The sequence below is a fragment of the Thermothelomyces thermophilus genome, chromosome 6 (assembly GCF_000226095.1).
Source record: "Thermothelomyces thermophilus ATCC 42464 chromosome 6, complete sequence".
NCBI classification, from domain to species: domain Eukaryota; kingdom Fungi; phylum Ascomycota; class Sordariomycetes; order Sordariales; family Chaetomiaceae; genus Thermothelomyces; species Thermothelomyces thermophilus.
Window position 1 is genome coordinate 2,234,491 of NC_016477.1, and position 20,279 is coordinate 2,254,769.

A 20,279-nucleotide genomic window follows, 5' to 3' on the forward strand; every position below is an offset into this window, starting at 1 on the left:
CTAATATTCCCTAGCAGAGTACGGAGTACCATCCTTCAGAGCACCACTCTTCTTGAGCGATTTCGACTGATTTGTCTCGAACCCTTGGGCAGAATAGCCTAATCACCTCCGAACGGAAGCGCCGCCTGCCATCCTTCCGAGTCCCCTCTTCTCCCCCAAAGACAAAACAAACAACCACTTCCCCGCATCTAACCCCCCAGCCAGGCAATAGTCTCGTGGCTAAACCTCATTTACTCCTTAAGCCGATGCAGAACCGGAGCTGGAGTCACCGGCGTCGGCGGGATCGTCATCAGAACCAGTAGAGCCAGCAGAGCCAGAAGACCCGGACGCGGCAGCCGCAGCATCGTCAGCAGGGGTGGCGGCGGCCGCGAGGGCGACAGCGGCGGTGGTTTCGACGGTCCTGCTGGGCACAACGGTCTGGGACCGCTCGAGACGGCCGTGGATGGCCATCAGGCGGTCCAGCTCGAAGCCCATGAAACGCGCGGTGAGGCGGACGCGCTTGGCGGCCTCGCGGAGCTCCTCGAGGTTGGGGTCCCGCAGGACGTCGTCGACGGTGGACTCGATCAGGTCGGCCTCTTGGTGGACCACGCGGATGTGGCCCCTCAGTCTCTCCGCTACCTCCGCGAAGGTGGCCCGATCGTGGACAATGGGGCGCTGCTGCTGCTGCTGTTGCTGCTGGTGCTGCTGGTGCTGGTGCTGCTGCTGTCGCCGCCGCGAGCGTTTTGATTAGTGCATGTCTTGGATGTGAGATGGGCAGCTGGGAAGCCTGTGAGGAAGAGGAATATGCCGAGGCAGGAGCTCAACTTGAGAGTAGCAGAGCGAGAAGAGTTGGCTGTGGGGAAGCCTTACCTCCTCGACAACGGAGCTTCTCACAGTCTCGGTTTGTCTACCGTCCATCTTCCCCTTCTTGCGTTGATGCGTGTACGTTTATGGTATTCGTTGTAGAGGTGCTGAGATGATGATCTCTAACGCCTGTCACGCAGAGGACAGCGGATGAAGAGCCACTCTTTGGTGAGAATGATGAAAAGAGGTAGAGAACAACTGACTTCTTCGGGACCAGAAGCTCGCAGAGGGAAAATGACTCTGCTCCAAGCCCCGGTCAGTGCTTAGGAGTTGAGCGGAGCCATATGAGCGCCCATTGAGTCCAAAGATCAGACCGGTTGACGTGCTCTTTCCAACGGCCATGTCTCGGCGATCGATCTGAGAAAGGATGGTGTCGATGAGCTACCTGGCGGAGCTAGACCCCGTAGGTGACGCTGCGAGCACCTGCGACACGACAAAGACGCACATTCAGAACGGCTTGAAAGTTCTCAACACCATTAGAGAAGTATACCGTGAAGCCCCTCGCGCGTCACGGGTGTCATTCGTTCTTACATTTTTGGTGGTGGATGGAGTTCATAAACGCCCTGGGGCTATAATTAGGTAACGCATTCTCACTTCTATGACCTCTCATCTCTGATGTCAGGGGACGGGTACAGTCTCGCAGTAACGAGAATCATTTGTCCAATCCTACCGACGACAGAATCGGGCCTGAACGCCTGGCCAATATGTAACGCAGTTTAAAGGAGAGGATGCAATCAGGCATTCTACGTCGTGAAAATTACCAGCGTGTGTCAGGGAGATGGGTTTCAAACTCATAAGCTGAATCACATGTGTCCTGGAGTCTATGCCAAAAACGTTTGTGGACTTGTGGCTGAGGGACGCCAGGTATCTGGCACCAGCAAAGAGATTATACTCGTCAGAGAACAGAATAATACCGGTAATGGAGGCCAGTGACTTCGCGTGAGTCAATGCCTTAGGTTTTCCTGGAAGATGTCTGAAAACGGAAAGCAATCTGTGTGTGTGTGTTGAGAGAGATGCGATCGACAAATCTTGTCAGACCTAGGAAAGGTTCATTCGCCTGAATACAAAGGTGCAACCAGTGCTCAAAGAGGCATAACCTTTCGTGTGTCTTTTGTCTTCTCTGATAGGGATATTTGTCCCTCTATTGGGGAGAAGCTTCTAGGACGTCTCCAGGGGAACCACGGCCACCATGACCAGAAAGACCAAGATATCCTAGATGTCACCTAGGAAATCACGTAATGCATGGGTACTTCATATTGCGACTATTGACAGAGACCTGCCTCGGAAAGGGCAGGGAACCAACCTTGCCGAGGCCTTCGCTCCACATGAAGGAGTTCCTTCGCAGAACCTTGCCAAAATCCTGACCAGTCACATAGTACAATACCTAGTCTAACTTTGAATGATACAAATGAGAAACCAAGTTAGGGGAACAAGGTGGATTGAGGAGTGGTGACTGCGCAAAGGGACGGGATGTTGTTAAAGAGATCACGTGGGTGGCTTACAGCTTTTGTGAAGAACGACTAAGGACCGCTCTGCCCAGAAAAATTGCTGGCCGCTAGTTAATAACGCTTCCTTCCTGTCGGGTCAGCACGGCATCTCCGATTTCGGCCGTTCATACTATGATCCACCCTCCGTGAAGCACGCACAACGCGGAGTTGCCGTCTTAGTCACCAAGTCAAACTCCGGAGTTTGATCTGTCAGCGCTCAACTTCACACAGAGGAGTGTTTCTTTACTATTCAACAGTGGATAGCAGAATGGAAGCACACACTCGAGTCCAATAAACCATTTCCCTCCTTTTGCCTTTGTAGTAGGGCGCCAATTGGCCATCCCCTGGCCCCCCTCTCTTTTCTCTCATCGCCGGGCTTGGCGCTATTGTTTCCGCGCGGCCGACCGAACCGTGGGTGAGAGCCACTGTCCGTACCCCGTGCCGATAACCACGGCGGCCGTCCGGGACCTTTTTGGGCCTGTGCAATCTCCTTTTTCTCATCTCTCACCAGAGATTGGTGAAAGGTCAGAATGAAGGACGGTGGAATCGGCGGGTTGGAGGCATCCAGAGAGCCTCCACCATTGCAGCTCGACGGCGTCAAATCGTCGTCCAGATTGGCGGCAGCGACCCGGCCCATACCGACATCGACAATCGCTCCGGAGCCAAAAGCCGGCAGTACGCAAACTGAGAAATGGAACACCAAAAACCTCGCTCTGCGGCTCGGCGCCGACCTCATCAGCGCCGCCTCGGCTGCCGTGATGGTGGCTCCGATAATTTCCATCATCGACCGGTACGGGAAATCCCCCTGCCACCCACCTCTCCTCCTCCTTCTCCTCCTCCTCCTCCTCCTCCTCCTAACTCTCTTGGCCAGGTCTATCATGGAGAACGCCTCCGGCCGCCGCTCGCTGGCCCAGTCGATCAAGTCCTCCATTCAGGCGCTCCTCCGCACGCCGCAGCGCGTCGTCTTCTCCAAGCCCTTCGCCCTCATCTTCGCCCTCTACGGCGGAACCTACCTGACGGCCAACTCGCTCGACACGGCCACCTCGACGGTCCGCGCCCTGCCCGCGACCCACGTCAGCTCGGGCACGGCCAAGTTTGCCGCCTCCTCCGCCGCCAACATCGGCCTCTGCATCTACAAGGACCAGGTCTTTGTGCGCCTGTTCGGGCCCCCCGGCGCCGCCCCGCGCCCCGTCGCCCTCCCTAGCTACGCGCTCTTCGCCCTGCGCGACTGCATGACCATCTTTGCCTCCTTCAACGTGCCCCCGCTGCTGGGGCCCGTCCTGTCGCGGCGCGTCGGCGACGAGGTCCAGCGGTTCGTGTCGGGGCAGACGATGGCGCAGTTCGCCGCCCCCGCGACCCTGCAGCTCGTCAGCACCCCCGTCCACCTGTGGGGCCTGGACGTCTACAACCGGCCCGGCGCGACGAGCTGGCGGGATCGGTGGGCCGTGGTGCGCAAGAACTGGGCCGTCAGCACCGCCGCCAGGATATGCCGCATCGTGCCTGCTTTCGGGGTGGGTGGCGTGGTCAATTACAAGGTTAGGAGGGGCTTGATGGAGAGGCTGGTCTGAGCAGCCTCTCCAGCTCATGCTGGACTGGGTGTGTGTGCTTGCGTTTTATGCCCTGTATGGGTTTTTGTTTTCCCTTTCCCCTAAGCGAGCGCTTTGCGTTCTCCTCTCTGCTCTGATGATGATGAGATCCCGGGCTGCTGGCGGTCGGGTTACTGTCCAATGCGGCGAGGTATACTCTGGCGTTGATACCACGGGTTTAGATGGCAGCTTCTCATAGACTTATAGAGAGCGCTTGGGTAAATCGAAATGAGACACGTGAGCGGTTTCCCAGCACATCCCGTCAGGGGCCGTGAGGGTCTTGATGTCCACCGTCGTCTAAATTCTGCTTCTTTCCGTCCTGCCGCTATTAAAGAAATCCCGCCTCCATCAACATCTTGACGAGCTTATCCGACTGCTCCTTTGCCGGGTCTTTATAACTCTTCCCCTCGCCAGTGTCGATGAAGTTCTCCCAGAACTTCAGCCCTTCGATACCTTCCTCCCGGCATAGCACGCCCCTCTCCTCGGCCATCTCAAGCTCCTCCTCCGCAACACCGATACTCCACCCAAATCTCTCGGCCGCATCCCGCGCCGTGACGCCGCGCCCGAACCTCCGCCAATCCCATGGCACTTCCCGCTCGGGCGGAATCTCATGCAGATCCTTCAGCCAAGCCAACAGCGCCTTGATCGTGGTCTCGTCCGTCCGGTCGCGGCCCTGTACCACCTTGACGCCGGACTTGAACGTCCTCAACCGTACCGGCAGGCCCAGCCTTTCCCACAGCGCCGCCGCCTTTTCGAAATCCGCGGGGCTCACCAGCTCCACCCCGCCACGCGCGCGGTTGAACATGGCCCACAGGTCGACGAGCGAGATGATCCCGCCGGCCTTCCTCAGCACCCCCCTCCGGTCGTCCGTAAGGAACTCGGCCAGAGTGCGCGCCAGCTCGGACAGGTACAGCGAGTCGCTCCCGCCCGCGCCGCTGCTGCTGCCGACGATGTCCTTGGTGGCCACCAGCCCGAGCTGGTTGACCGAGTCGGCCAGCAGCGCGTTCTCGCCCGCGCTGGAAGCGCCCTTTACCTGCCGCGCAAAGGACTCGGCCAGCGCGACGACCTCCTTAGCCGACGCCATGAGCGCCTCGAGATCCTCGAAGGCGGAGCCAATGACGAGCTCGTTGTTTTTGCGCACCGCTTGGCTGTGGTGCTCTAGGCCGGCGATGCCGCCTATCTTCGCGCGGGACTGCGACGTCGGGGTGGTGGTGGCCGGTGCGGATGTCGACGATCCGGTGCCGGGACCGTCGAGGGAGGACTCGCCCGGGCGAGGGGCTTTGGGGATGGGAGGGGCGCCTTGAAGGAGCCATTTGCGCTGGGTCATGGAGCTCTTGAGCCTCTCGTAAAAGATCTTCTCGCCTCCGCCGCGGAAGGATATTTTGATGCTTTCTGGGTTATCCGCGCCCGAGGCTAGGGGGCTGTGGGCATGGAGGACCGGGCCGGGTGACTCGGTGTGTGCTCGTGTCTGCGGCGCCAGCTCAGGAGGCAGGTCGTGAGAAATCAGGGCGGCGCCACAGATCTCGCATGATAGCAAAGACGGGTGATTTAGGAAAGTACACCGTGGGCATTGAAAGGATGCGTCCGGATCGGAGCTTTGAGGTGACGAATCTCGCGCCAGGTCAGGCCCGAGCGAGAGATCTGCCCCAGATTTTGGCCGGACTGGGAGCGGGGTCTGTAACGCTGGGCTGTTAGGCTGCCTACTGGTAGCGTTCGAAATTGCCGCCTTCAAAATATGTGTCAGGCTGGGCTTGATGCCACAGGCGAGACATGGCGGAAGAGGAGTGTGAACGTTGGCGGTCGTCGGATCAAAGTTGGACGGCACCGGGTTTGAGAAGCTACAGATGGTGCACACCCATGTTGCACTGCTTGCCGGGGCGGCATCAGCCTGCGACACCCGGAATGAACCATCATGTTGCTGGGCAGGCGAGGATGTGCTGCTCCGCGAAGGCGCACCCGCAGCAACCGGGGACCGAGGTTGGAGCGAGGCGCGTTTCGTCGGCTTTGGGATCAAGGTGATCTTGGCCGAAGATTTGAGAAAGCCACCCTGGATAGAACGATAGAACGTCTCAGTATAAGGTCTTAATAACACGGAAGGGAACATGGATTGCTGGCGAAACATACGTAGAACTCAAACCGTTCCACGTCCTTGAGGTCGAGGGCGACGGAGTGCTTCCGCGGCTCGGCCTTGTCAACGTAGCATATTCGATGAGACGTCAGGTATATCTGCCCATTTTGATGATTTGGTAGCTTGAACTTTCTGGAACAGCAACCTTGTTAGCGCCTGGGAACGGTATGTTTGGCAGCCGTGAGGTTGGGACTCACCCCTCATAGAGCCCCACGTTGTCTTGCACGAAGAGCAGGTCCTCGTCATCACTGACGAAGGTCGGACGCAACGCCCCGGTCAAGTCGATGTGTTTTAAAAACATCCGTCATCTGGGCGCAGGTTGTCTCGATGTCGCTGAGAGATATTTCAACTTGATGATGGCGGACGGGCCCGTCGCAGAGTGTTAGCTCTCCCTGCCTGCATCAGGAAGGCATGTCTGCACTCACTATTGATTATTGATTTGGGCTGATAACGTCAAGATCTCGGATATACGGATTACTGGCTACGGATGTAGATATCCGTGTTCTGACCGGAAACCCGCTTTGCTGCAAGCATGTTCATCTCATTGCACATATCGGGGTTTACAATCCGAACCTAGCAAGGGTACGGAGTGCTCGGAGAGTCCAAGTGGCGCAGCCTCAGCCCCCGCAGGGACTCCTTTTTCTTCGCAGCGCACAACACCTGTGGCCTTGCTTTTAGTCAACCCTGGCGCCGGGAGTCTCTCATTGCTTTCCGAACTTGCTTCCGAACTTCCTGTCACCGCTCACATCAACCAACCCTCATCAGTGACATCGACGCTCTTTGGCTTGTGCTGAGGACAAGTCCAACCCACACATGATCGATCGAAGTTCTTGATCAACAACGGCCTGGAAACACCATCACGCACGAATCGACGAAATCTGCCACCATGATGCCGACGTGGCCCGCCGCTCCGCCTTCGGGCGCCCAGCCACCAGCTGGCTACACAGCTTCTTACTCTGGTAAGTTGAATCGGAATAGCCACCGTTGACTTTGTGATTGAACTTCCACACGCTGACCGGCTGTTTTAGCAGCTCCTGCCTACACCGCAGTACCAGTCCGGCAGTCATTCGGCCAGTCATACTCTGCCCCACAATCCTCCTATCCGACCGCGCATACTTACGGCCCCCCCCATTCTCCCTCGCCGAGCGCAGCTAATAGTGCAACAAACGTGAATACCCCGTCACCTGCAGCGCAGGACCAGACCAAGACGAAAATCGACTGGCCTGATTCGGTCCGCCGATATGTCCAGCGAGCCTTCATCCCTGCAAATCTAGATTCCAGTGTCTCACGCGCAGAAATGGAGGTCAAGTTGAAGGAGACAATAACTCAGGCCAACGAGAAGGGTGTCATGTACACCCTCGACTGGGACAAGATGCCGCTTCCGCAAGAAATGATCCGGGAAGAGCGGGCGAGAGCCTTACTTCCGCTCAATTCTAAACCACAAACCCAAGCCCCTACCCAGTCTACCACTACCAAGAAGCGAAAGTCCTGGGATCTGACGGATTCGGAAACCCCGAATTCGCCCTCGGCGACGCCACCGCCTTGGCGGTCTGGGGCTGGTCGCCTTGAGGACCGCGTTAGCTTTTCATCTGACCGGCGCCTGACCAGTGAGGAGCTCCCCAAATCCAGTAAGTTCAACAGGGCGGACAAGCGCCAGAAGCGTCAGGAGGGGGAGTACACGACGTTCCGTGAGGAGACACCTCCGCCGAGCGACGGTCCTGTTGTTGGCACCTGCCAGGACTTAGAGAAACGCTACCTCCGTTTGACCGCGGCTCCAAAACCTTCACAAGTTCGTCCCCCGCACATCCTGCGTCAGACTTTGGAGCTCCTCAAAAAGAGGTGGAAGAAGGATCAGAACTACTCGTACATTTGCGACCAGTTCAAGTCCATGAGGCAAGATCTCACGGTTCAGCGTATCCGTGATGACTTCACAGTTGAGGTCTACGAGATCCATGCTCGCATTGCCTTGGAGAAGGGGGATCTTGGTGAGTATAATCAGTGCCAGAGTCAGCTCAAGGGGCTGTATAAGCTGGGTCTGAAGGGCAAGGCGAACGAGTTCAAGGCGTACCGGATTTTGTATTACATTCACACAGCGAACCGAACGGAGCTGAATAACGCTCTGGCGGATCTAACTGCAGCAGAGAAGAAAGACAAGGCCATCAAGCATGCTCTCGATGTGCGTTCCGCCCTCGCCTTGGGCAACTACCACCGGTTCTTCCAGCTCTACAACGATACGCCGAATATGGGCGCGTATCTCATGGATATGTTCGTCGGGCGGGAACGCCTCGCCGCTCTGTGTAACATCTGCAAAGCGTATGTTTCCCTGCCTCGCAACTCGGGCAGCCCAGACGGATTGCTAAACCCTGTCACAGGTACAAACCAGACGTGCCTCTGCGCTTCGTCACCGAAGAGCTCTACTTCGAGTCAGATGTTGAGGCAGCGCAGTTCATCCTCAATCATGACGGTCAGGACCTCCTCGAGGACCGGAACGGCACCATTGTCTTCCTGACTGGGAAGGCGGGCCCACGGTTCGAAGGGGCACGCGCCGAAGCCTTCTCCCGCGTGGACATCAAAGGCCAGATATGAATCCGTTTCTCGGCCGCCTTTGCATGTTGTCCCCGATGCACTTGGTCGCCGCGCCTTGCCATCCGACGGGCTAACTTGTTCCATTTCGTTCCTGTAACTTCTCTTTTCGCCAGTTGGGCGTTGCGATCGATACAGCACCGTATTCTCGATACCTTGATTCTGCTCGCCGGTCGGTTACTTGAGCTTTTCTCGGGAGCAAGCTCCCGAGAAGGACCATGAAGCTTGACGACAGCTTCACGTATCCTCGCGTGCTCTGGCGACGACAAGTGTTTATTTCTTCTTGTTTCTCTTCTTGATTATATTGCCAGCTTATTTTCGCCAAACGCCTCCCAAGGCCCGCCAGTTTGGCCTGTTATCGATATCCGAGAGCAGCTGGCTGAGGTTTTTTTTCAGCCTTCCTCCATTCGCGTTGGGCTCATCGGAAAACCTCTGCGTTGAGATGGAGCGTTAAGCTTCTGGTCGATGGTCAGCTACGCCGTGCGCAATCGATCCCATCTCCGGATCTGAAGAGGCCGCAATGCAATCGGTCTCTTGGTTGGCGACACGTCGCGTTTTGGTGTTTCTGCTCTCGGGAGGCTCCGGTGCCAATAAATTCCCCTGGTGGATATTGTGCGTTTGGATCGGACATCCTGCATATGGCTCGCCGTAGGATTTCAAGAGGGCGGTCCAGATCGGTGTTGGCTCGGAGTTTGGTGCTGGGGCGTCAGGGATATGATCACTCTAGTCTGTGTAGTTTGGGCAGGCTCAGCCTTTTATCAGGGCCGTAGATTTGCAACCGTAGTTTCTGTTCACCGTTGATATCTTGGTTCTCAGGTTTAATATCCGCAACGGACTGCCACCGGGCAAACCGTTGTCGCTGCAGTCCCTGCCCCAATCATTGTGTTACTGCATGCCATCGTGGCATATCCGTAGTTCCTACTTGGACCCCAACATGTTGGAGCTCGGCGTTGTTTTAAGAGCAGACGCCGCAGAAAAGGTAGTGAGACAATACACCGAACTGGACATTATATTCATGCTTTCCAGCCTTTCTGCGTTGTTACCTCCCTTCTAAGTTCGAGTTTGGAAATGAGTTTTGCCTAGTATCTCATCATTCTCAGACTGAGACGAGCTCTAGGTGCCGCTGGACACTCGAGCCTATGGTGAGTTTGTGTACTTTGGGAAGCGCTGCCGTCTGGAAGTGTCTAATCCCCAATCATTGCGTAAAGCGTGCCTACGTGAGCGAGGAAAGCAAGCCGCGTAATTTGGGAGCTTGGATTATTAGCGCCTATCACCAAGCTCGTCATAGGGCTCTTTAATTCAGGATAAGCGGCAGAAATCCGGATGCTACGCAGAGTGCACTACAACTCGCTTTGAAACATCCATCACCACTGTTCATATCATCGATTACAGCCCCATTTGTATCTCGCAACCGCCTGGATCATCGCAAAACTTGGAGGGCGGGGTTGTGCTGGTGGATGCGCGGGGTCAAGGATTGATCGACTTGCGGCAAGTTGAAAGAAGGCTCGTGAGAAACTACGGACTTTGAAGGGGCTTGGCCGATGGCGTCCGCAATCTCTAAATCACCAGCAAATCAGACCTGTTGCAGATGCGCGCGGTCTCGCGGCGCCGTCCCAGACGCCTATTTTGCAGAAACAAAACTGAGCTACTGGATCGCGTTGGCTCGGCGCACTTTAGTCACGCCGACAACCCCAGAGGCCTTTTGTTCATGTTAATGCCGCATACTTGATACTGTATACTCCGTAATGTGGAGCAGACGCGGGGATCGCCAGGGCAGCATTGGCCTGCGGCTGCTGCAGGATTGGGGAACTCAGTGACCTGAGCACACAGGTTGGTATCGTGATAGGTAGCAAGGTGGGACAATATACTTTGCAGAGGGCGTAGCAACTGCCGCCAATGGGAGCGTCTTGTGCTGGTAATTACCATGTAAGAACAGTATGTCGGGTACTTGGGCCGTTCGTGTGTGTGGACGTGGTCGCAAGTGGCTTTGATGGAGGCGGCACTACAGGGTACTCAGCCATGTCAAGTTCCCCTCTAGCAGTTGGTTGTTGAGTGACATCACTTGAGGCACGTGAATCCGAGAACGAGACGCCTGTTCCTGACAACCGATCGGAGTAGCCAAGCACAATAACGCTTGTAGGGATGTGCTTCGAGGACGCGACAGCCATCTCCCTCATGAAAAACCAAACACTCCCTGGGATCATGTTCTCGATCTCAACTTCTTGTAAGTTCTGCCGTGTGATTGACTCAGCCAGGTTTAATCCAAGCCAGCAGGAGCTGGATTCCCCTGTTTGGTTTAGCGCAGAATCCAAGCCGGCCGTGCCCTTCTTTATGTAAGAGCTTGGCCTGGGTCGTTGCCCCTGGTCGAGTTGCCTCCTCCCCGCCGCCCACATTCTGCGCAATCCGTTGTCGGGCCTTCGACTCTCGACGCCATTGCTAACGACGAACTTGCCTAGAAGCAGCGATCACCTGTGACGAGTTTAACGTGCTTGAAGTGCGTGGTAGAACAAATTAACAAGGAACTGTTCCCGCGACAACAGGCACTGGACTGCACGACGAGCACTGCAGCCAAAGAGAAACTGGCGCACGTTTTCTGGCGTCAGCACCCCACGCCATCAAATCGCCCGCCAGATCCTCGGACACAACGAGGGATCCAACAAGCAGTGCCCGAGGCAGCCCGAGGGGGATAAAAAAGCCCTGACAAACATTTGAGGGCGCCAAAGAGGAGGAAACTACCCTGTCATCGCTGCGCATCCGCTCGGCAGCGGGACACTGGCCGATTGTTCGTTACACTGATTTAAAGCCAACCGGTGGACTGGTGTGACGCATAAAGTGCTGGCTGAAGCAAACAGCCCATCACTGACTGTCTTGCGCTGCGAAATTCGAGTCTGCACCCGGATTGCCCGGCCCCAGGGCCCGCACCTGACACCATGAAGGTACGTCATCCCAGCTGGCTGCTGCCGGCAACGAATACTGTCCTTTCACGATTCGCTTGTCTTTCGGCTTGGGACGTCAGGGGACACGAACGCGGCGCCAGCGCTAGCTGCCTGCCGTCCAACATTGCCCAACCTTGAGAGTCTGTTGGGACGTCATCGTTGCTTGCGCGACGCAAGCAATTGCGGGCTCTTGCTGGTGTCGATTTCTCTTTTGGCGCAACTTGGATCTACCACAGGGGAATGGTAGATCACGGCTCTCAAAACCTACGTCAATTGCTGACCGCGATGCGTGCTCTCAAGGCTTTACGGATAGGGAGACGGTCCATCAAGGACGAAAAGGGCAAGCCGCATATCAGCATCCCGCAGAAATCTGCAGTCGCCATCGTTCCTCCCAAGAAGGTGCGTTACTGAGATAGATCATCGCTCCGTCCTTGAAGCCCTCAGCACGCAAAGCCCCCCTCACTGTGGGCCTCCGCACCCACAAGCATACTGACGCAGTCGGTGCCGGAAAGGTCATCCGGGCGCTTTACGACTATACCGCCCAGAGTCCGCAAGAGCTGAGTTTTTCGCGCGGCGATTTTTTCCACGTTATCGGGCGGGAAAACGACCCAGACTGGTATGAGGCATGCAACCCCGCACTGCCTGACGCCCGCGGCCTGGTGCCGGTAAGCTTCTTCCAAGCTCTCGGTCGCAACGAACGCGACAGCGGCCAGTCGCAGCCGGACAGTGCGCAATCGGCGAAACACCCCGACCATGATTCCGGTTACGGCGAAGCACCGGCGGCGGTTACTCCATCGGCCCCCGCCAGCCAGCGGAACTCGAAGTCGAGCGGCAAACCCGGAGCTATGGTCTACGGCGTTGTTGTCTACGATTTTCATGCTGAGCGAGGCGATGAGCTGGAGGCCAAGGCGGGCGAGGCGATCATCGTCATCGCGCAGTCAAACCCCGAGTGGTTCGTCGCAAAGCCCATCGGAAGGCTCGGCGGTCCCGGCTTGATTCCCGTCTCGTTTGTAGAGATTAGGGACATGGCAACCAACACCCCGGTTGCTAATCCCCAGGAAGCGGTGCGGAAAGCGGGCATTCCCAAGGTCGAGGAGTGGAAGAAGATGGCTGCCGATTATAAGAACTCAAGCATCACACTCGGGAAGTTCGAAACGGGAACTCAGGCGCAACCGATCGAGCAGGGAATGGAGCGCATGAGCCTCCAGCAATCTAGCGGGCGAGTGAGCCAAAACTCGGGGTCCAATATGGTGAGTTGCCGTCACGCTCGCTGGATAGTGGCGTTTTGGACAGCCAGCTCACGAACAATATCAGCAGCAGCAAGCTCAGCAGGGTGGCTACGTTACGCAGCAGAGCCCTGTTCAGCAAACCCAGCCGTCGCTGCAGAACTCGCAGCTGCCCGCGCCCGTCTCAGCCCGCATTCCCAGGTACTGCTTTGCGGAAGACAAGTACTGGTTCGTTATTGAAGCCGAACTGGAGGACGGCAGAACCTGGGAGCTGGCACGATATTACGAAGATTTTTACGACTTCCAGATCGCGCTCCTGACCGAATTTCCTGTGGAGGCCGGAACTACCGGGAAGAAGCAGCGGACGCTTCCCTACATGCCGGGTCCCGTCAACTACGTGACCGATGCCATTACGGAAGGGCGCCGCCACAACCTCGATGCCTATGTTAAGAATCTACTTGCACAACCGCCATACATATCAAAATGCAACCTGGTCAGGCAGTTTTTCGCCCCAAGGGAGGGTGATTACGAAATTGATCCGAGCACGCTCGACGAGGAATACCGCCTATCAGCCGGCTCGCGGCCCTCATCTGCCGATTCACCCGCCAACTCCGCTTCACGCCAGCCGTCCCAGCAAAACCTGGGCGGTTCCGGCTACGGCAACCTTGGCGGCGCTCGCCAACCCGGCCAGCAACAGCAACAGCAACAACCGCCCATGGCACGTCAAGTCTCCTCTCTCTCGCAACCATCCCAGAGCTCCCTCTCGCCTGGAATGCAGACAGCTGGGTCCTTCATGAAGGTTAAGCTCAGCTACAATGGGGATATCATTGCCATCAAGGTGCCCACCGACGTTACGTTTGAGAGTCTGTATGACAAGATTGTCGACCGCCTCAAGATCCCGCCTGGCGAGGAGCCCCAGTTATCGTACAAGGACGAGGCGACAGGCGACAAGCCTCCGCTGATGAGCAATCATGACTTGGACGTGGCGCTGCAGAGGAACGAGAAACTGCTGTTGTATGTTGAGTAACGGGGCGCTAGTGGTGGGTTCAACCTAACTCGGGTGGGTTCGGGGGCTTTATCACTTCTATTTCGATGATTTATCTCTTTCGGAGGTGCCGGGGTTTCACCTTTTCTCTTTTTTGCTTCTTACTATGGCCTTTTCTCTGTGCTGTGCCTTTTCCCCATCAAAGTATACCCGACTTTGTCTTTGTTCCAATCTTGTGTACTGCGATGTCGGATGACTGATCTGTTTGTTTGTTTTTCTCTGGCTTGTTGCGATGGTTTCATGAGGGCTGGGATGGAAGGAAAAGGGATGGAGAACCAATGGATCAAAGGATGACGAGTAGGTGTAGTGGATCATCCCTCTACCGACGACAGTTTCCCGGGATGTTGTTCCACGGCGGCACTTGCTTGGATCCCCAGATATACGCAGTCGAAGGGGTTGCTGGGAAGTGGTGCGGTGCTTGAACGGTGAAATCGAATAACGGCACGGCCCGGGTTTCCGGCCTTCTTCTTTGCAACCCCTATTTGGACAAAGGGCGGAGGTTCTGATGTTGACCATGGGTTTCGGAGCGGGATCGAGGAAGAAGAAGGGATGAAGGGGAGGAGGTTGGAGCGGGAAGCGCCTGTGGGGTCGGCAGGGGGGGATCTCTGAAGTTTGGAAATGCCGGGGGTGAGCGGTGGGAATGACGAATGACTTGGCAGGAAGGAAATGACCGGGATGGATGGATGGATGGATGACTTTGATGGCCGTATGAGCGTACGGATATTGGTGTGGGCAATCAAAAATGCTGGTGAGGAGCTGAGTCCCGAGTCTCATGTTCCTGGGTGTTATTGAGGCTTTCGCGTGTCCTCTTTTCGGGAGCGGAAAAGAGTTTTGTCCTACTCTGTCTCGAACTGGGTTGGATTCGGGTAGAGATGTAAGGATAGGTCAGGTAAGCTTGGGATCTTTCCAACATTAGATCGTCATCATATCCTGCCTGGATCACGGGTTGCGCGGTATAGTGGCATCATCCTTGGGCAAAAAGTTTTGAGACTTCGCTCCTTAGATCTGGAGAGTCACCCGATTCCTACACCAACTGCAATTCTGAGAGCGCTGTTGAACCGGATCACCACGCACCAATGTCTCAACGCAAGCAAAATTGAAATGGTGAGAACGTGTCAATCAGTATCGGTATATTGCGGGTACGCAAGCAGCAGCAGAGATGACAAAAGCGCAAACCCCGTCCAAGGTCCCCGTCCGATCCGTACCAGGAAAAAAAACCGTCAACCCCCTTTGCCTCCCGAGCGCCTTGAAGGTAGTGAACTGGTGGTATATAAGAACATGAAGAAGCTCGAACAGTCGAAAAGCCCGGATGCACAAAACCGCTCTTCCCTCTGACTCAAAAAACAACAAGTGCCAGCCTCGTTCGACAGTTTCTCCTCCGCTGACAACTCTCTTCGCCTTTTCGAGACGGACTCGAGCAGTTCCTTTTTCCCTTTTATACGATGACGTGCGTGGACATGTGCTCAACGGCCTCCTTGATCGTCCTCAGCATCCGCTGGTTCAGGCAGAACGGACACCGCACAGGGCGATCGTTGACCGAGACCGGCCCGCCGCTCGGGATGGGCGTCAGCGTCAGATCCTCGCCGCCGGAGCCGGCCCCGACGGCCGACCCGGAAGCGGCCGGGGGCGGTGTCGGGGCGATGAAGCGGGGGCCGGCTGCTGTCGCGGACGGCGTCGAGCCGGGAGCACCGGCGGCGCCGGCGCCGGCGCCGGCACCAGCAACGCCGCCATTGCCAGCGCTGGGCGGCGGGCCGACGCTCGCCCTCGCGGCGCTGACGGGCGTCGAGATGGCGTTGACCGCGGCCACCGCCTGTTGCGCGTAGGCCTGGCCGGCGGCGAGGCTCCCCGGGGGGGGCAAGCCGCGCTCGGAGCGCTCGCGCGCCTCGCGCTCGGCGGCGGCCTGGGCCTCGGCGTCGGCTTCCTCCTGCTGCAGGGCGTGTAGGGCGTTCTGTAGGACGACCTCCGGGTCTTCGTCCGCGTTGTACATGGGCGTGTCGCCGTTGGGGTGGTGGACTCCCGGATGCTGCTGGGGCGGCTGCTGATGTTGTTGCTGCTGCTGTTGTTGTTGTTGATGTGGGGTGGAGGGGGCGGCGGCAACACCGGCCTGGGGGTTCTCCATCCGGCGGACGATCTCGTCGCGCACGCGGGCGCAGACGGCGAGGGACGCCTCGACGCCGACGACCCGCTGGACTGCCTCGCGGATGGCGGCGGGCGAGACGTCGGGCGTGACGTTCATGAAGCGGGGGACGGCGTCGACTAGGTAGGGTATGTCGTCGGCCGCGTTCTGGACGGAGCCGTGGCGGCGCTGGCGGCGGATCAGCAGGCCGTAGCGCTTCTTGAAGCGATGGATCCAGCCGGGCGAGAACTCGGGCGGGGTCTCATCCTTGTAGCGCGGAAGCTGGGTGAAGATGCTCTTTGCCTTCTCGGCCAGTTCGTCGTTTGATGGGATGCGGCCCGAGTTCACCGTCGTTTGGTGCCACAACAAGACGAGCCTTTCCACGTCGGGCCAATTGCCGAAACGCAGGCGCGAGCCCGACAGCTGGGTGTCGCCATCGAGCCGGGCATATTTTGGGGAGAGCGAGTGGGAGACGGTCGATTGCGAGATGGTTTGGTTGTACTGGCTCTGGAACCAGTCGATGCAGGCTTTGTGGCTCGGGCGCACCGGTTGCGAGGAAGCCCAGCGCCTCAGGGCCCGGCGCTGATCAAGGGTCAGGGAATGTCTTTCCTTTGCAGGCGTCGGCGTCGGCGTCGGCGTCTGCGCGGTCGTTGTTGTTGTTGTCGTCGTCGTCGTAACAGCGGGCGCAATCTCGGCCGACGACATGGCGACGCGACGGAACGCAACAGGCGCGTTGGGCAGATCGACTCTTGGCGGAGGAACACCCCGAGTTGTGATTGCGAGGCTTGGCTTATAGTGAGTTAGTTGGAATCGAATATGGCGGTTTGTGATCGTTGTAAAAGGGCGAGAGGAGTGGGAAACGCCGGGTTAGCCAGAACCTTTTTGGAAAAGCGGGGAGCTGTGCGCGGGGCCTCGACCCGGTTTGTTCGCTAGCGGGTTATTAACTAATCCTTACACTAGTCCTGCACACGTGAGGGTGGGCAAACAACCAGGTATCTGAGACCCCGAATCCTTTTTGCTTCAAATTTCTAAGCTTGTTTTACTCTCCGTTCAGTCCTCTTCCTTGGTTGCCCTTCTCACTCCCCTTCTCCTCCTTCTCCTGTTACTCCGATTTCACCTGTTCCTCTTCATTTATCTATATCTCCAGTTCAAAGTCAGAGAGGTCACAGGTATCACCGCTAATCGTTTGGCTTGCGCTTCTTTCGTTATTTGAGCCCTTTCATATTACATACATAGGGTTGGGGTAAATATCAGAACCATGATCCGGCTAAAAAAGGTAACGAGGGTATTCACGCTGTCCAGCCTTCTTTCAGCAACGTGAAACAGATTGGGAGCGTGAATGCCACAGTGAGCGACGTCGGTAAGTCACTAAGCACCTAGTTTTTTTTTTTTTTTTTTTTTTTTTTTTTTAACGGCGTCAGTATGATTTTAATCAACACAGAATGAGAATGGCGAGACTGTTCTATCAAGCACAGCCTTTCCATTTGGAACCACATCCCCTACCGCTATTTATTTTTGATACTTATTGTCAGTATATCACATCCATTATCGTAAAAGCTTACTATTGCTTGGGAGTTGCTTGAGCAGGAAGTTTACGGCCCAGTCCCGGCTTAGAGAGATCTGCTTCTTTGCCTCGCTCAGCTGCAACACAGGCTCGGCCGCCTTGACTTTGCGCTTCTAAACATCTTTGAGGAATAATTAATCGCGACGTCGGTGCCAAACTTCCTATACTTTGATCAGAGCTTAACGATGCCTAAATGGACCTTGCTGCCTTTGCGCTTTCGCAAGATACAAACTTATACTCCTACACACAAAGTGGATGTCGTACCAAGGGTTCCAGCTTCAATGTTTGCTCTATCCTTCTTTTCAGTAGAGGTATTGTTGGCCATGGCGTGTTTGTGTTCGAGCCCTCGAGATCGCAGTCGAATTACAAAATTTCTCTTCCTACCCACCGTTAAGAAATCACAAAAAATCTCGTTTGTCTCATCTCATTGACAGCTTTATCGTAATACGGACGGCGCCCCGTTCTCAATTCGACTTCTTGCTCGCTCCGCCCATCATATTCTGCACCGTGCCGCCGATGCTCCCCTCCGTCGTGAACTGCTTGCCGATCACGCCCTCCTTGTCCAACGGCCTGCCGACCTTCTGGGCCGCTCCGCCGAGTGCTCCTTCGGCTGTACAGCGGTCAGGCCAGGTAAGTCAATCCCGGTCTCCTGTTCGACTCGGACCTCGGCGCGGCCCACGACGACTTACGTGTAAACTGCTTCCCCACCGCCCCTTGCTCGTCAAAGATGCCCGGCTTGTCCTGCCCCAGATGCGAGTTTGCCGGAGTCTGAACTGCTGAGGCCTTGCCCCCTGTTGACTTTGGTCCGACGTGCGAGTCTTGAGGAGTGGTACTCGACGAGTTGGTCATGGTTAGCGAATGGCTTGAAGACGAAATGTTTGACGGCTTGCTTTAGTATATCTTGGAACAGTCTTTCACTTGAGGAGAATTATAGGTTAAGTTTAAACAAACTTCACAAGGGAAAGCGGTTATATACCTACCTATCAATGTTATGGAGACGCCAAATGGGAGACGAAATGGTTGCGAGTAATTAGAGCAATGACATGTCCTCGATCAGCCATGATGTCATCAGGCCGGTAGTCCCCTGACCCTAGATTCCTTCCAAAAAGACTTAATTACACGACTTAATTACACTTTTAATTAATACACTTACCAGGACAATTACTAATTACATGACAAGGGAAAACTAGGAAAAACTACCTGACCAACGTGATGCCGTTTGTGGCAACAGAACATTGTGCCTTACGCAAGAGCTCGTGGTCCAACCGCTATCGAAACATGATTGTCCACAACTTTCGGGAACCCCTCCCCCCCCGGCCCCCTTTACCCATGGGATTGAAGCTTCTTTGCTCCTACCCAACCGTTCTTAGTATCCGCCCAAGACAACCGTATGCAAAACGGCATCAAAAGACAGCTCGTTCCGCACCGTACACGCCGCTCCGGCTCGGACTTTGAACAAGCCGTGTGGGCCCAAGACGAACTCGGGCTCGCCGCCGATGCTGACCCGCACCTTGCCCGCTGCCACACTGCACAGCCGCGTCTTGTCCGCTTCGGCATCGAGCAGCAGCTTGTCACCCGGCTGAACGGTGTCGACCCGGAAACCCACGTCGTCGCAGACCGGCACGGCGGCATGCGGCGTGCTGGTGGTATTGGAGAGGTACGGTTTGGAGAAGGCGATCGCTGTTAAGATGACAAGTGTCAGTTTGTTTGTGAACCATTTCGACTCGGTGATCTGGGGAGGGAAGATGGATGCCCAGGAAAGGTATTACTAGTGACATACTTTCCGGCTCGGCGATAATAGATGTCCCGCGGATGCGGCCTGGAGCTATTTCCCAATCCTCCATCTCGATCATGTCATGCGGGCACTGGAACGTGCCGTGAGAGGCGAGTGCCGTGGCTGTTGAGAGGTCGGACAGGCTCGGCGAGGCAGGAGTGGTAGAAATGCCGTCATCGACGGTGCTCTGCTGAGTCCGCGGTTCTCCATGAAAGCCTGCTTCATTTACCTCCTTGGACGGCGCGGAAACGCCGGGTGATTGTGCAGCTGCGCTTGCAGCCAGCGAGGTCCGCGTCCGGGTCGACTTCGCCAGGGTGCACTGCAACTTCTTGCCGCCAAAAAGGCAGTTAGCACAGCAGGGGTACCGTCGTTTTGCTCTGTCGTGCGCCGCCTGGGCCACAACCACACAACCCTCAAAGGGCCCTTTCCCTTGCCCGCATCTCTTGCACTTCCTTAATACTTCGTCGCCGGTGACCTGGATGATCATGGCAGCGACATCGCGAGAGCCCTTCTCGATGAAGGGCTTGCGCCTGCGATGCGTGTTGTACTTGACATCCCGCTGTTTTGGTAGGCTAAGGAGATGCTTCATCGTGGTACTTGACGGCATCTCCGTTGTTGAGTTCAATCGTGGTTGGATATATGCCCATAGATCCGCCGCGTTGCCCCTCCTAAGTAAAGAAATTCTAGTTTCAATGCGCCGGTATTCTTGTTCTTTCCGTCCCCTGAGCCCCAGCGGAGGCTTTTTGGATGCGAGGTAAGAGGGTAGTTGCGGCTCGGGTATGGGACTGCCACCGGTCAGGGGCTCCCGAGAGACGACTATGGGAGGGGCGTCGGCTGAAATCTTGCCTCCTTTGCGCAGGGAAGTGGCCTTATTTTGATAATTTCCCTTGACCGTGAAGGTTCCGTCACAGTTGTCGTTTAAACAGGCCGCGAAATGGACTCGCTAATGGGAGGGGGAGGGTTTCATCAGCCAGGGCCTTCGGGCAGCGCC

The 20,279-nt window shown here is 56.4% G+C and overlaps 8 protein-coding genes across 8 annotated transcripts; 3 read left to right on the forward strand and 5 right to left on the reverse strand.

Annotated features, from left to right (window-relative positions):
* Positions 1-237: 237 nt before the first annotated feature.
* Positions 238-897, reverse strand: MYCTH_90104 (uncharacterized protein; the record flags this gene model as incomplete). Its single annotated transcript, XM_003666054.1, has 2 exons — positions 238-702; positions 850-897. 2 exons carry the CDS (start codon positions 895-897, stop codon positions 238-240), a joined length of 513 nt encoding a protein of 170 aa, XP_003666102.1.
* A 1,829-nt stretch (positions 898-2,726) lies between these two features.
* On the forward strand, positions 2,727-4,198 carry MYCTH_2310539 (uncharacterized protein). The gene is made up of 2 exons (XM_003666055.1): positions 2,727-3,120; positions 3,202-4,198. Exons 1-2 carry the CDS (start codon positions 2,861-2,863, stop codon positions 3,896-3,898), a joined length of 957 nt encoding a protein of 318 aa, XP_003666103.1. The 5' UTR covers positions 2,727-2,860; the 3' UTR covers positions 3,899-4,198.
* Position 4,199: 1 nt separating this feature from the next.
* Positions 4,200-6,464, reverse strand: MYCTH_2310541 (uncharacterized protein). Its single transcript, XM_003666056.1, has 3 exons — positions 6,242-6,464; positions 6,041-6,176; positions 4,200-5,963 (listed from the first exon to the last, which is right to left on the reverse strand). The coding sequence occupies exons 1-3, from the start codon at positions 6,343-6,345 to the stop codon at positions 4,245-4,247; spliced, it is 1,959 nt and encodes a 652-aa protein (XP_003666104.1). The 5' UTR covers positions 6,346-6,464; the 3' UTR covers positions 4,200-4,244.
* A 240-nt stretch (positions 6,465-6,704) lies between these two features.
* Positions 6,705-8,865, forward strand: MYCTH_2310543 (uncharacterized protein). Its single transcript, XM_003666057.1, has 3 exons — positions 6,705-7,003; positions 7,076-8,357; positions 8,417-8,865. Exons 1-3 carry the CDS (start codon positions 6,931-6,933, stop codon positions 8,628-8,630), a joined length of 1,569 nt encoding a protein of 522 aa, XP_003666105.1. The 5' UTR covers positions 6,705-6,930; the 3' UTR covers positions 8,631-8,865.
* A 2,455-nt stretch (positions 8,866-11,320) lies between these two features.
* On the forward strand, positions 11,321-13,864 carry MYCTH_2310546 (uncharacterized protein). The gene is made up of 4 exons (XM_003666058.1): positions 11,321-11,563; positions 11,864-11,962; positions 12,076-12,813; positions 12,878-13,864. Exons 1-4 carry the CDS (start codon positions 11,558-11,560, stop codon positions 13,814-13,816), a joined length of 1,782 nt encoding a protein of 593 aa, XP_003666106.1. The 5' UTR covers positions 11,321-11,557; the 3' UTR covers positions 13,817-13,864.
* Positions 13,865-14,945: 1,081 nt separating this feature from the next.
* MYCTH_74504 (uncharacterized protein) lies at positions 14,946-16,655 on the reverse strand (the record flags this gene model as incomplete). The annotated part of the gene is made up of 2 exons (XM_003666059.1): positions 14,946-15,860; positions 15,990-16,655. The coding sequence occupies 2 exons, from the start codon at positions 16,653-16,655 to the stop codon at positions 15,270-15,272; spliced, it is 1,257 nt and encodes a 418-aa protein (XP_003666107.1). The 3' UTR covers positions 14,946-15,269.
* A 1,323-nt stretch (positions 16,656-17,978) lies between these two features.
* Positions 17,979-18,363, reverse strand: MYCTH_37941 (uncharacterized protein; the record flags this gene model as incomplete). Its single annotated transcript, XM_003666060.1, has 2 exons — positions 17,979-18,124; positions 18,204-18,363. 2 exons carry the CDS (start codon positions 18,361-18,363, stop codon positions 17,979-17,981), a joined length of 306 nt encoding a protein of 101 aa, XP_003666108.1.
* A 269-nt stretch (positions 18,364-18,632) lies between these two features.
* On the reverse strand, positions 18,633-20,232 carry MYCTH_2310547 (uncharacterized protein). The gene is made up of 2 exons (XM_003666061.1): positions 19,295-20,232; positions 18,633-19,194 (listed from the first exon to the last, which is right to left on the reverse strand). Exons 1-2 carry the CDS (start codon positions 19,875-19,877, stop codon positions 18,881-18,883), a joined length of 897 nt encoding a protein of 298 aa, XP_003666109.1. The 5' UTR covers positions 19,878-20,232; the 3' UTR covers positions 18,633-18,880.
* Between the last annotated feature and the right edge of the window lie 47 nt (positions 20,233-20,279).